The sequence below is a fragment of the Vigna unguiculata genome, chromosome 7 (genome assembly GCF_037176805.1).
Source record: "Vigna unguiculata cultivar grain cowpea cultivar isolate G323 ecotype 2 chromosome 7, ASM3717680v1, whole genome shotgun sequence".
In the NCBI taxonomy this organism is placed as follows: Eukaryota; Viridiplantae; Streptophyta; class Magnoliopsida; order Fabales; family Fabaceae; genus Vigna; species Vigna unguiculata.
Window position 1 is genome coordinate 47592078 of NC_140798.1, and position 14361 is coordinate 47606438.

At 35.8% G+C, this 14361-nt stretch overlaps 3 protein-coding genes across 4 annotated transcripts; 2 read left to right on the forward strand and 1 right to left on the reverse strand.

Annotated features, from left to right (window-relative positions):
* On the forward strand, positions 1 to 4900 carry LOC114191810 (Protein phosphatase 2C family protein). 2 transcript variants are annotated; one of them, XM_085665099.1, is made up of 8 exons: positions 1 to 236; positions 1941 to 2098; positions 3372 to 3470; positions 3600 to 3758; positions 4055 to 4141; positions 4259 to 4350; positions 4458 to 4529; positions 4624 to 4900. In XM_085665099.1, the coding sequence occupies exons 1-8, from the start codon at positions 67 to 69 to the stop codon at positions 4750 to 4752; spliced, it is 966 nt and encodes a 321-aa protein (XP_085521225.1). In that variant the 5' UTR covers positions 1 to 66; the 3' UTR covers positions 4753 to 4900. The 2 variants fall into 2 exon arrangements, with proteins under 2 accessions (XP_085521225.1, XP_027937013.2); XM_028081212.2 differs by having other exon boundaries at positions 1956 to 2098.
* A 1593-nt stretch (positions 4901 to 6493) lies between these two features.
* Positions 6494 to 9694, forward strand: ITN1 (Ankyrin repeat family protein). The gene is made up of 4 exons (XM_028081211.2): positions 6494 to 6725; positions 6806 to 7327; positions 7899 to 8308; positions 8470 to 9694. Exons 1-4 carry the CDS (start codon positions 6527 to 6529, stop codon positions 9301 to 9303), a joined length of 1965 nt encoding a protein of 654 aa, XP_027937012.2. The 5' UTR covers positions 6494 to 6526; the 3' UTR covers positions 9304 to 9694.
* A 2511-nt stretch (positions 9695 to 12205) lies between these two features.
* Positions 12206 to 13740, reverse strand: MAKR4 (membrane-associated kinase regulator). The gene has a single exon (XM_028079538.2). It carries the CDS (start codon positions 13450 to 13452, stop codon positions 12391 to 12393), a length of 1062 nt encoding a protein of 353 aa, XP_027935339.2. The 5' UTR covers positions 13453 to 13740; the 3' UTR covers positions 12206 to 12390.
* Between the last annotated feature and the right edge of the window lie 621 nt (positions 13741 to 14361).

The window sequence follows — 14361 nt, forward strand, 5'->3', positions numbered from 1 at the left end:
GATAGTGCAAGAAAGAGGGATAGAGGGAAAAAACAGAGGGAGAAATGAGAACGAGGAGATGGTAAAATGATCTCAAACTCCGACCCTGTAGAACCACTCACTGCGGCCGCGGCCACCCCCGCCGTCGCGGTAACTGCTTCGTCTTCCGCTGAAGGTCAGCCTGCACCGCCGGCGACGCCAAACATTGTGATGTCCTCCAAGGATCACGATTCTCTCTTCAGCGGTGGCGGCATCAGGTGCTTATTTCCATTTACTGTGGGCCTTCCCTTTTTCTGAGGCTGTTCCTCATTTTTGTTTCAATTTTCTATTACTTCGGGTTTGAATTGAGGCTTTTAATCGGCAAATTCGTGATCGACGCCGCTAGGAGTTGAAGTTGTGTTCGGAAATTCAATTATCAACGCGATTAGATAAAATGGGAAAATAAATTGTTAACAGGACCGGGAAAATACGATGCTAGCATGCTTGTAAATTGCGACCTTAATTTATTGCATTTTAATGCCGTGGGTTGATGTTCATGTGTTTGTATGATAGGATATGATATGACATCGCAAATTGATATAAGAATACTTGGGTTTGATCCTTCTTGATATTTAAGCTTTTGAAAGGAGTGAGGAGGGAAATTGTAGTGTCTATATTATTCTATGTTACTGTTAATTAGAAATGGGCGTTATGGCTTTGTGTACCCTTCTTTTATGTTCATGTTTATTAAATAATTTCTCGTGGTGCCTTTTTATACTTTTTATGAATTACAAGATATTGTGATATAAATTTTTCATCAACTGACCACTCAGACCAAACCCTGCATCTACTACTAATTTCAAGCAATTTTTCTTTTAATATTTATATTTTACAGTTATAGTGAGGCGTGAAGTTATAAAGTTGGGTGGTGTTGAGGTTGCAAAGTATTGGTTCTTGTATGCTCATTAAAAATTTAAAATGCTTTTCAAGTTTGTATCAGTTTATTTGCTTTGTCCTACCTGGAAGCATCCGTTTCTTACCACATTAGACGAAGAATTTAGGGAATTATGGAATTCTTTTTCCTTTCATTTTGTAGCATCCCCCTTCCCCCACTCAACCCCAAAATCCGATAGTTCCTTTTAATTATTCCATGACTGGTTGAACCAGTCTAATTAGGAATTTATTCCATACCGATTTGGCTCAATTATTAGATCAAATGTGTTTTTAACTCGGTCAGTCAGTCCTTACATAATCAAACCGGTCTTAAGACTGATGCAAACCAGTTTTTGATCCAAGGCCCACTTTGCAATCATATCCAATGCCATACCTGAGTGAACTTTCAATACTGGCAGTCTGGCTTTACAGTCACATCCAAGGCTGTTATGCAAACGGTCCTGTACCAATGACTAGATGTTATAGATCGAACTTCATCTGTCTGTACCAATGAACCATTCATCTATGCCAATAGCAAAATTATGGGTCTAAGACCACATTTGGTCTAACAACGGTTTTGGTTTCTATTTATTAGTGATCAAACACTTCTGCTATATGACTTTCAAGCTGTAGATTAAAGCATAGGAAAGGATAAGTATTCGTACTTTCTTTGATTATATAATGAATTGTATAGTTTGGAATTCAAACTAGCGAACGTTATATAGAGAGGAGGGAGGAAAATACATAATTTAGTAAGTGCTTCTGTTAAGAAAAAGATGGACCATATATTAAGTAGTTTCGGGAAATATTTACTCAACTAAATGCTATTTGGTCTGTACCTCATAGTAATGTCTGATCAAGGCAGATATTGTGGGAAAGTGTAATGAATGACATAATTTGTTTATTTATTTACTGCCATTAACAATTTTTTTACCAAAATTCATTGAAATTAAATTGTAGGGTTCTATGAGATATATTTTAATTTTGCTTCAGGTACCCTCTTATGCTTTCTAATAATTGTCTCCCAACTCTCAAATATTCAAAAAAAGATTATTTTTGTCTAGCTTTCTCTCTGGAAGTCGAAGTGGAAGGTTCAGCTATGGATATTCCAGTTTCAAGGGTAAAAGGTCATCAATGGAGGATTTCTTTGAGACCACCATATCAGAGGTCGATGGTCAGATGGTTGCGTTTTTTGGTGTTTTTGATGGTAAGCCTGTTTTATATTCCCTAAAATTGGATTTTTTTATCTTTACCCCCTTCCCTCTTTTTATCTGATTTAGTGTGCAACATAGCCAATTTACAAATCAATTTTAAGATTTTGATTGCTTGGTATGGCATTTAGAATAAAAACTTGTGGTCCTGTTTCGTTTTTATAACTTATATGACTGTTTATTGTCTCTGCTGTTGGCTGTTGGTGACATGCTTTTTATAATAGGATCAATCTCGCTAGCATGTGCCTCCATGGTGAGTGTCTCGGCTTTTGTGGCAATTTGACAAACATCTCTCCTGTGCGTTCAACACTGTTTCCATTTTCCATCTCTACTAGACTCATCGTACCCTTTGCTTCTTGGATTTGCCACCTTTGCTTTCTTGATCCATCCATGTTTTCTGTTATTTACTATGTAGCTCATTTTCTCGCTGTCCAGCCCTTTTTGTTACCTGTGGTTGATTCGGACCCTCTGAAGGCTGAATCAACATTTCTTTCTCTCTGTCACTTCTCAGCAAGTCCCCCGTTCTGTTTTGGCCTCTTCTCTCCTTTGAAGGATCCTCTTATTGTTTGACTTCTTTCCCAGTGTTTGTTGCACTCCTCATGTTTGGTGGCTGCACTTGGCTTCTAGATTTTTCTTGCAGAAACCTCTGTTTTAGAGCTCTTTTGTCTGTTTTGGTTTGCTCTGGTTTGACTTTGGTTTGCCTACAACATTGGTTTCTCTGCTTCGGTTCTCCATTTGCTGTCTTCAGCAGTCTCAGGCACACTCTGACCCTTCTAGTCTTTAGTCCTGTGTGCACTGCCCCTGTAGATATTCTGTCCTGGGATGATGATTGTTGAAACCCAACATCAACTATTATAGGGTTGATAGGGTCAAAGTAGAGGTAATAAAGACTTGGCAATGGACACTTGTTGAGTTTGGGATTGAGTAATGCACAGCCCGAATTAGAAAATGATTATTCCAACCATGGTTGGAGTCTATATTATATTTTAAAACGGATTTATTTGTAATAAAACGTAGTCCCGTTTAAACAATGGTTTCTAGTATCTACTTTCTATATTTCCTCTTACGATTTCTTTTCTTATTTTCTTAGGGTTATAATCTAGTACATTAGTATAATTAAGGGTTAATGCTTTATTTTTCTCTGGTCCTTATTCAATATTAATTTCTGATATTGATAAAAATATTATTTATATTATTTGATTAGATATGTTAAAAATAAGGACACAAAATCAAAAAGTAGTGTTAATTTGTTTCTTTTTATTCTTTTAGGTCACGGAGGTTCCCGGACTGCAGAATATCTGAAAAATAATCTATTTAAGAATTTGAGTAGCCATCCTGACTTCTTTAAAGACACAAAGACTGCTATAGGTATGAACTTCATTGTTGTAAATTTATAGGATATGTTAAAATTTTCATATCATATTATAGTTGTTTGGTTTGCGGCTGGACAGTGTAAATATTAACATGTTTTCTGTTTAATTATTTGTTTCATTGCAGTAGAAGCATTTAAACAGACAGATATCGACTACCTCAATGAGGAAAAAGGCCATCAAAGAGATGCTGGGTCAACTGCATCAACAGCTATGTTGTTGGGGGACCGAATTGTTGTTGCAAATGTTGGTGATTCCAGAGTAGTTGCAAGTAGAGCTGGTTCAGGTTGATGCCATGTCATTTATGTTTTAGTGAGAATTTTATTTACATTGGGCATAATCCACATATTTTTAATATGGTAATGAGTGGAGGGAATATGCAGCATGTTTCCTTTCAATGAAGAACAAACATTGGTTTTGGGTCACTTCAGTTTTCCTGAGTTTCCAGTGTTATCCTTTTTAGTAAAATTTCCTTGCAAATTGCTTATGCTAGTTGGTTAGGCAAGATAGGCTTAAGAAGCAATATATAAACTCCTGTTCCGTTTTTTTTCCTTCTTGTGATGAGTTTTTGTTTTAATGTAGCTATTCCTTTATCTATTGATCACAAGCCTGATAGATCTGATGAACGTCAAAGGATTGAAAAGGCTGGGGGATTTATAATCTGGGCTGGTAAGTTTCTTCCTGTAGGGTTGTACTGTCATTTTTTTGGGCGGGGGCAGTGGGGGGCCATACTTCACAATAAATTGATAATAAATAAATAGCTTGTACTGCTGCTGGTTGATCCAGGAACATGGAGGGTTGGTGGTGTTCTTGCTGTGTCCCGTGCATTTGGCGACAAACTTCTTAAGCCTTACGTTGTTGCTGACCCAGAAATTCAGGTTGCCCAAATCATAAGCGCATAAGCTTGATCATCCATTTGGTATTCTGTGGTGTTATATTTTTTATGCCTGCTAAGTTCCCCTCTTTTGGTTCTTTTATGGCTTAGGAGGAAGAAATTGACGGTGTAGATTTTATTATAATTGCTAGTGATGGCCTTTGGAATGTCATATCAAACAAGGTGAGACTATCTTACTTATTAAAGTTGACCTGAACTTGGTTGATTTCTTTTTCATTTTGATTTGTGATTGATTGTGCGTCCATCCCTTTTTCAGGAGGCCGTGTCTTTAGTACAAAATATCACAGATGCAGAAGTGGCATCGAGAGAACTTATAAAAGAAGCTTATGCACGGGGAAGCTCAGATAACATCACTAGTGTTGTTGTTCGATTTGATATGTCCTGATATGGTTGTATGCTTGTACTTTAGGTATCTATCATTTCTAACAACTGAAATTCTGAGCGTAGAAATCACAAATGGGTGTGAAGGTGTACTATGTTTTCTAACGAATTGCTTTATTAATTATTTTCATCATGATCTTGCCACTGCCTAATTTATTCTAGTCTTATATAATGTATTAGGTTCATTTCTTTTTCTTTTTTTTCCAGTCCAGTGGAGGTTAAATATCTAGGATCATCTACTTAATGTAACTCAATCTCAAAAATTGCTTACAAAGTTAGGGTTTGTCTTCAGTTAAATTAGTCCCATTTTAAATCGATTTCAACACAATGTGCTCATTAGGGCAACAAAGGGATTGTTTGGTTTGTAAAGATGTTTCTGATTTTTTTATTATATGTTTCTTGTTTTTAATAGTTTGTAAAAGAAATAGTTAAGACGGAAAACAGAAAAAGAAAATCTGTATTAATTTTATTTAAATTTTTAAAGCAGAAAATAAAATTAAGATAAAGTGATACTTTTTGTAAGTAAAAATTAAAAAGAAAATAATTTTTTGACTACTAAATTTTGATAATTTTTTTATATAATTTTATGTGTTATTTTTTTAAGTAATTTTTTTTATTTTTTAATATTAAAAATCACTTAAAAATTTTAAGAGAAAATTGTAAAAAATTTATTACATTAATAATTGTCGGGAATGGCAGATCGGGCAAGTTTGGACCGTTTTGAGTCTTTGATCGAAAACGCGTTATAAACTTTCAGTGGTGGAAATTTTTTGTTAAAGATGATACAATATTTTAATAATTTAGTTTAAATTTTATTTGAGTATTAATTTTATTAGATCAGAGAAAGTAAATTTATAAAATAAAAATATAATCTTAAAAGTTATGTAAGAAAATGATGAACTGACACAAGTTGAAATACATATCATAATTTCTGAAAGTCCAATCCCACACTTTTTTCGTTTGTCCTTATCTAACAATAAAAGTTATTTATTATAAAACTACAGAAAGACAACTAAGAAAAAAAAAACAAAATTTAACAATTTTTTTTAAAGTGATTCAAATAAAAATATATAAATTTATCATATGCTTAAAATTGAATTAAACATTTATATTTGTGTGCAGGTAAGTATGATAAGATGCTTATCTGAATATACTAATCCTATAGTAAATTATTCTTACTCCCTTGAATATGATATATTTTCATTGATTGTTCAAAATAAAATAATTATTTTTCACATATAACACCATATATTTGACTATTTTATGTATATTCAAGCGTAAGGGTAGGAAACACATTTCTTTCTTACTATTTGAATTATCGTCAAATTCAAATCCACAAATTCAGAATCAAACACATGTCAAAGGAATTTCTCTCCAAAAAGAAGAAAAATATTGTGAGTTAGGTCATGAATCATGATGCCAGCCCGTGAAATAAGAAAAGTCTTTTATAAAAAAGACTATTTAGGATCACATTACAAGTATATGAATTGATACAAGATATTAGGAAAAAAAAAACAGTAGGACTTTTTTTATTAATTACTTATTTTTTAAAATTTCAAAATAAATCAGGCTACTTTAAAATCAATTTGTAAACTTCACCTTTTTTTTTAATTTAATTCTGATCATAAAAATATAAATTTTGTTTAAAAAAACATATATAAAATTAATTAATTAAAGTAATGGTTAAAAATGTTTTACTGAGAAGGAAAAAAGAAAAAGACAGTAAAATATAGCAAGCAAGGACAAGTAAAAGAAAAGTCCAAAGTGTCTTCCTCTGAATGCTGTGTTTCTCTGAAGTTTCCTTTTTCCTGAGTTCTGTTTCTGCACTTTCCTTCCACTCATCTTCCTTTCCTTTCAGATTCTCAATATCTTGTAATCTTGTAATCAAAACAATCCAAAACCATCTTCCTCTTACTTCCACACTCTCCTCTGCTCCTTCTTCCACTTTCTCAATGGCCTCTCACCCAAACCAACCAGGTTCTCCTTCTCTCTCTTTCTCTATATTTCTCCACTCTTCTAAATTTTTCATTTTTCGATCACCCTTTTGCTTGTATCAGGAACGGGAGCTGAAGGGCACCGAGAAAAGGACCCCCCATCGCCGATCCCAGCAGCAGCCTCTCAGAATCCGCTTTCCGAGATATCGCCGTCGCCGTCGCCGTCCTCCTCGACGGCGCCGGCGCTGGTGCTGTCGAACTCGGGGAAGCGCATCGACCAGACGGGGAGGAAGAAGTACGTGAAGCAAGTGACGGGGCGGCACAACGACACGGAGCTGCACCTGGCGGCGCAGAGGGGCGACGTCGGCGCCGTGAGGCAGATCCTTCTCGACGTCGAATCTCAGGTTATGGGGACTCTCGGCGACGGCGATGACGACGATCTCGACACCGAGATTGCGGAGGTGCGAGCTTGCCTCGTCAACGAAGAGAACGAGCTCGGTGAGACCCCTTTGTTCACTGCCGCCGAAAAGGGTCATCTCCATGTCGTGAAGGAGCTTCTCAACCATTCCACTGCTCAGACTGTTTCCAAGAAGAACCGATCGGGATTTGATCCCTTGCATATTGCAGCTAGTAAAGGCCACCACTGTATGTAGTTTTTCTCTTTCTGGTACCTGTGTTTCTTTGTGCTGCTTTAGTTAGTTATACGAGGAGTTATGTTATGAACTTATGAACATATTGTTGGATATACTCTGCTGCTTGAGGTTTAGGAAAGAGATTATAAAACCTGTAAAGTTACCAACTCATCCTAGAAAGTGAAGTAATTAATCTAAGTCGTTGAATAAACTTTTCGGTTACCCTAGTTTCTTTAGTTTAAGAGAGTTCTTTGGCAGATGAATGATAATTAGTCTTTTCCACAACAATATTCTGTCAGATTTCTACTAGCCTTGAAGTATCAACCGTTGCTTTTCTCATCAGAGACTGAGATTATTTACTTTATTGTTACCTACATTAGAGGAGCGAGATTCAAAGGAAAGTTATGAAGGGAGAGTGTGAATTCTAGACCTTGATAGGTTTTGGTTAGTTCATTGTGATGATGGTCTTCAATTTGTTGGTGTGTAAGTGTAATCTGATGAGATGTTCTTATCTGCCGATGCAGTGTAATGTGTGTTTGGTTTTCTGTTCTTCCGTGTTATTCATGGTGTATTTTGGTTTGCAGCCATTGTTCAGGTTTTGCTAGATTATGACCCGGGATTGAGCAAAACTATTGGTCCATCCAATTCAACTCCACTTATAACTGCGGCGACAAGAGGACACACGGAAGTGGTGAATGAGCTGCTGTCGAAAGATTGTAGCTTGTTGGAGATTGCTAGATCCAATGGCAAAAACGCTTTGCATTTAGCAGCTCGTCAAGGTCATGTGGAGATTGTGAAAGCCTTGCTCAGTAAAGATCCACAGTTGGCTCGAAGGACCGACAAAAAAGGCCAAACTGCATTGCACATGGCTGTAAAAGGGCAGAGTTGTGACGTGGTAAAATTACTTCTTGATGCAGATGCTGCCATTGTTATGCTTCCTGACAAATTTGGTAACACAGCATTACATGTGGCAACCAGGAAAAAGCGAGTAGAGGTATGTCAAAAGTTGCATGGTTGAACTTACATTTGTCCAGAAGTTTTGAGCCTTTTTTGTCTTTTAGTTTTTCTTAATATAACCATGCACAGATTCTTAATCATCCATCGTAGTTCCTCAAATGAAAATCTAATACTGTGTTTTCTCAACTTCCTGCACAGATAGTGAATGAGTTATTGCATCTGCCAGACACCAACGTTAATGCATTAACCAGAGACCACAAAACAGCTCTTGACATTGCTGAAGGCCTTCCACTCTCCGAAGAGGCATCAGATATAAAAGAATGTCTTTCTCGATACGGAGCACTTAGAGCTAACGAGCTCAACCAACCAAGGGATGAACTGAGGAAAACTGTTACTCAAATCAAGAAAGATGTTCACACTCAACTTGAACAAACCAAGAGAACCAACAAAAATGTTCATAATATTTCCAAAGAGTTAAGGAAGCTCCATAGGGAAGGGATCAACAATGCCACAAACTCGGTGACAGTGGTGGCGGTGTTGTTTGCTACAGTTGCTTTTGCTGCTATATTCACTGTGCCTGGCGGTGATAACAATGATGGCTCGGCGGTGGTAGCAGCTTATGCTGCTTTTAAAATCTTCTTCATCTTCAATGCTATTGCACTTTTTACATCTTTGGCGGTTGTGGTTGTTCAAATCACCCTGGTTAGGGGTGAAACAAAAGCAGAGAAAAGGGTGGTGGAGGTAATCAACAAGCTCATGTGGCTGGCTTCTGTTTGTACTTCAGTGGCATTTATTGCTTCTTCTTACATAGTTGTGGGAAGGAAGAATAAGTGGGCTGCTATACTTGTTACAGTAGTTGGAGGGGTGATAATTTCTGGAGTTATTGGCACCATGACTTTCTATGTAGTGAGATCCAAGAGAAGCAGGTCAATGAGGAAGAAGGAGAAGCAGCTAGCCAGGAGGAGTGGATCTAACTCATGGCATCATTCTGAATTCTCCAACTCTGAGGTTGATAGGATTTATGCGATTTGATCTTGAACTTGCAACCTCATGAAGAACACAAATTGTTGCAAAATGGATGCAGGTGTTTAGAGTTGCCCCATTCTACCACTTTAAAAAATCACTGTACAGGAAATTGCTCTCTCAGACTTAGCTGCAGCTAATGCTGTTGCTGCTGCTGCTGCTGGTTTTTCTTGAATCTTGAGGAATTAGAATGAAGCCCTCATCATCATTGTATCTATTAAATGATGCAGTGCAGGGCGTAATTAAGCACCTGTGTCTTAATCCCAGGTTGTGATTTGCTAGGAAAATAAACTGAACATTGCTTTAATTGTCAATTTATGTATTTATGTATCATCAAAATATACCTGCCAATCCTGTTAGTTTCTGAGTATTTTATGACAATTTTCTTGAGGCTTAATCATATACCTGTTAATTGTATTTTTGTTTATATTTGATGAATTTGTGAGGTGAAAACAAGGTTTTCAATTTGCAGATAAGGGTGTGATTGAGTTTGTAATGAAGGTTTTACTTTTGTTCTGTCTTCAAGAGTGTGGTGTCAACTTGCAGTAGTTATCCATTTCTAGTAGCGACGTGTAGCAGCCAACTTTGAAAATATTATAGTGGGATACCAAGATGGCCGTTGTTTTCAATATTATAATAATATAAATTAAATAATTTATGTTGCAAAGAATCTCGATTCAAGAAATTTATTAAAAATAAACAATTTAGCTTACACAAACTGTGCTACCAATTAGGATGAAGTAATTTATTAAAAATAAACAAATAAGAACACAGTGATGAAGTAAAAAAACGATGAAGGATGGAGCAGCTAATTTAAAATAAGATAATAAATTAATTAAAAAGTACCAGAATGTGAGCTGAGAAATGTTTTTGAAAAAGAAATTGATGAACACAAAATAAAGCACATATGTTTCTACTCATGTTTATTAAAGTTGCACAAATCTTGTACTATAATCCCATACACAAGTTTTATAGTAAAAGTGAGCGAGATGGGTTTTTTTTTTTTTTTTTCTCAAAAGTTTATTGGGTATTTATATGTAACATGAATCCAACTAAAACATTGAGACATTGAATTTAATGAACCATTTTCTTAAATGATGTTTAATTCTTTTATTTGTTTATTCCCAACAAATAATCTTTTGTTTTTTGTTTTATTACAGTACATGTAGACTTTGAAAACCTAATATTTGACAACTGATAGGACACAACAATGGCTGCTATTTTAAAACGAAAACCTCTCCACTGCTCTATATTGACTACACTATAATAAGTGGTTAACTTCGTAAGGGAAGTGTTAGTACACAATAGTTGGTGATTACAAGCTTCACTTCAAGTAAAAAAAATAAACATAATAACTTTGTCACCTTAGAAATCGTGAGATCGAATAGGAACACTGAATGTTAAAAGTAACCTGAATGATTTATTTATTCTTGAAGAGGAGTAGCGTGGATCTCAATGGCATTTAACAGCATTGAAAGCACTATCTGCACAATAAACACATACAAAATCATACAAAAAAATGAAAGCAAAAGGAGAATTGTGTATTGAAATCTATGTTGGTTTTCATAACTTGTGCTTAGAATATGAGGAGCTGACAGAGAAAAAATCTCTTCAGAATAAGGTAAATTATGAGGACCCTATTTGAGGAGAAAACCAAAGTTGAAAGCAGTTTTCATATATTAAAGTTCAAAATAATAGAGATTCTTGTGATGTGCCATACATAAAATATATTTCATAGCTACAAAGTTGTGAAACATCTGATAACTTAAAGAAATCAGAATAGAACCACCTGAAAAGCTGTTTGTCACCTTGTCTGCACTGAAGGATCTTTTTATACTTCAAGTGTGAATATTTTAACATATTCTTTTACGTATGAAGTTCACTTCCTCATAACTCTTCTTTTTTTTCTTCTTTCTCAGTTGCTCTGACAAGCTTTTTGCCATATAATAGAATAAGCTTTACTTTAATGGTCAAGAAATTTTCTTCACACAGAAATTAGAAGCCAGAAAATGTCTTAGAGTAGTAGCCAAGGGACGAAGACATGTGGGCTTCAACAATATGATTGTGACCCTCTTGGTTTCTGATAATAGAATTTAGAAGGGACCTAAGAAACGTGCATTTTAATTTTAAAAGACGTTTATTTATCAGAAAAATTGGTGTATGGCAATCATATTTATTTATTCATTAAAGAAACCTCATAAAATTAATGGAAAATTAGATGATCAAAGTTGACAGATAAGCAATTACAATTGAGTGGCAAATGACATGAAAAGATAGGTGTTCTTTATTTCTTGCCATCATTTGAACACAACTGAGTCAGTAGTATTCTTTGACAGTGGGAGCCTGGGATTGCATTAGTAGATACCTCTAACTCTAACTTTCTCATTTGTTTTGTATGTCTAACTTTTTCTTTTTCAGAAGATCTTACAATGTGCTTGTTCTCAATTTAATAGTTGTTTGTACATATTATTATGCTTTCCACTTCAACAATTAGGTTTTGATGTCCACATTACTCTTACATTCATTATGTTTGTACTGTGCCTGCATTAATCATTTCTTTCTCATGATTCGTAAAAGGAATTACACAAAACAGAATCAATCTCTTAGTATCAAGTATCAGACATTTATAGTGCTTGTTGCATTGTCACCATTGTAGTTGACAGCATTCACAAGCAATGAGATTTTTAGTAGAAGATAAACTTTTAATCTACTCTTCTTTTCACTGTTCCTTATATTTTAAGATCCATATGAAAATGCTTGATATATGCATATCAATGCCTATCATAGTGCAATAATTGATTGTTGCATTTGATTCACAAGCTGGAGAAAGATCAAATCAGTTTTTCAGTTGACAGGGTCCAAATTTCAGAAAGACATTAAAATAAACTTGTCACTGTTTCGACTTGGAAGATGATAGTACAAAGTTGGAATTTTATTTTCAGAAGAATCTCATTCTGTAGTCATCATCATGATAACCACGAGTGTTTCTAAAATTAGTGGTGGTGAATGAAGCTATCTTTCACCAAAGTTACTATTGAATTGAAAGACAATGTGTGAAGAATACAAAATAAGCAAAAACTACTCTTCAATTCCTCATCAACCCCTCCAAAGCTCTACCCTCTCATGATCCTCACAAACTGAGGTTCTAGATGCAGTGTTCTTTGAAGAGAACACTTGCTGAGACTTCTTGCAGTGTGCAATTGCTCCCTGAATTGAATTTTCTATCTCTGAATTTGCACTGCTGCACCTTTTCAGTAGCTGGCGAGCTTGGCATCCATAAGATTTGTTTGAAAATGAAAACGAAGTTGAACCAGACATAAATGAAGATGAAGATGATGATGATTTGTTCCCTGGAAGCATTTTTATGCCGACAGAGAAAGACCTTCTGTGCTGGTTACTTCCATCCTCACTTGTCTTCTCTTTGTAGCTTCTCATGACAGAATCAGAAGACTGATATCTGTCCCTGTGAATTTGGCCATAAGGGTTCTTCTTTGCCACTTGCACATGCTTGTTTAAAATTTCCCTGGCCTTTGAAACCGATCCTTCATCTGCAACTTTGGTTGAGGTTGCATAGGTTTCATATGAGCAACCAGATTTTCCAAACCAAGACTTGAGATAAGCCCTTGAAGCCTTCAACTTGGAACCTAGTGAAGACTGCTTCAGTTTCTTGGTCCACGACTTCTTCTGGTTTTCAACAACAAATCCATCACTGGTATCTGTGGGGTAGGCAAGGTTGTAATACTCTTCAGGGTTTAATTCTCTGCTAACTTGGCAAGAATCTGATGGAGAGATGTTGCAGGATTCAAATGGGGTGCCAGCAATTGGTGTTGTGTAGGTGGTGGCTAGAGGAGTGCTGAAGAACTCATCAAAGGTATCATTTTCTTTGTGAAAAGGAGAGGTTGAGTTTTCAAGGAGTTTTTCAACCATTTGTAACCGAGGAGGAAGGTGAAGAGGGAGAAGCTTTCCTTTGTAGAAAAGCTCATCAGCTGGTGAGGTTGTTGCTTCTTTCTCTTGAACAATGGAGGACATTTGAAACTCAAATTCTCTAGGCTGTGGATAAGATTGATGAGAATGGCAGAAGAAGTTGGAGTATGAGTTCACTTCCATGTCAATGTAGTCATCATCTGCAGGATCACATGCTAAAAGTGTTGCAGCCATTGTTACTTCTCAGGTTCACTACTACTCTTGTATTTTGAAGTTCTTGATAGCAGGTAATGGTTGCTGAGCTTTTATAATGGAAAAACGAAGAGTGGTATAGTACCTCTTTTGAAAGTGCAGAGAATGATTTATTCAAAAAGCAGTATCCTGGAATTAGTGGTATTCTAATCTTGTTGCTTTTTATTTTTTATTTCATGTCTTGTCATTATTGAAGGAGTTTGTCTGCAAGCATCCAAATGTGAAATTAAGACCTCATTGATTTTCTTACGGGGAGAAGCACTGACCCACCCAACATAAACATTGTGGCTTATTTCTAATTGGGATTGCTACTTTTATACTTCTTTTTTGCTGCTAATGGTAACTAGCATGACATGATTGGAATTATTTTGTTTCCTCGAGAGATTAATAATGCAGAGAATTTGTCCAAAATCTGCAGCGTGTCTCACTGCAGCTTAGTTACTTGCTTAGTGCCTTTGGCATGATGAAGTCTTGCAAAATGGGAAGCTAGAATCAAGATATTACATAATGATTGTAGCCATTGATTTCATGATTACTTTCTAACAAGGTGAACCTTTAATAAAAAAAACAGACATCTTAATTAAAAACCAGTGAACTGCAATGTTTTATTGTTGTTATTTTAAGCAGAAGGCTAAAACTGAGAAAAGAGTACAACACAGGAATCTCCTGGTAGTGACTACAGTATTTGTCCTTGAGTCTCATATTATGGGTACTTTTTTTGTCTCTGGGGAAAATTGGTCTGTGAATTAAAGAGCCTATTTTGGAACCTTGTGTAACACTACCGAATTCCCATGCAAGAAAATTGGGTTTGTGAACAAGATATGTCTGGGGACATGCACTCTGGCATTCATGTCATGATAAGATCTCCAAGGGGTTTTTCAATCTTCAGTG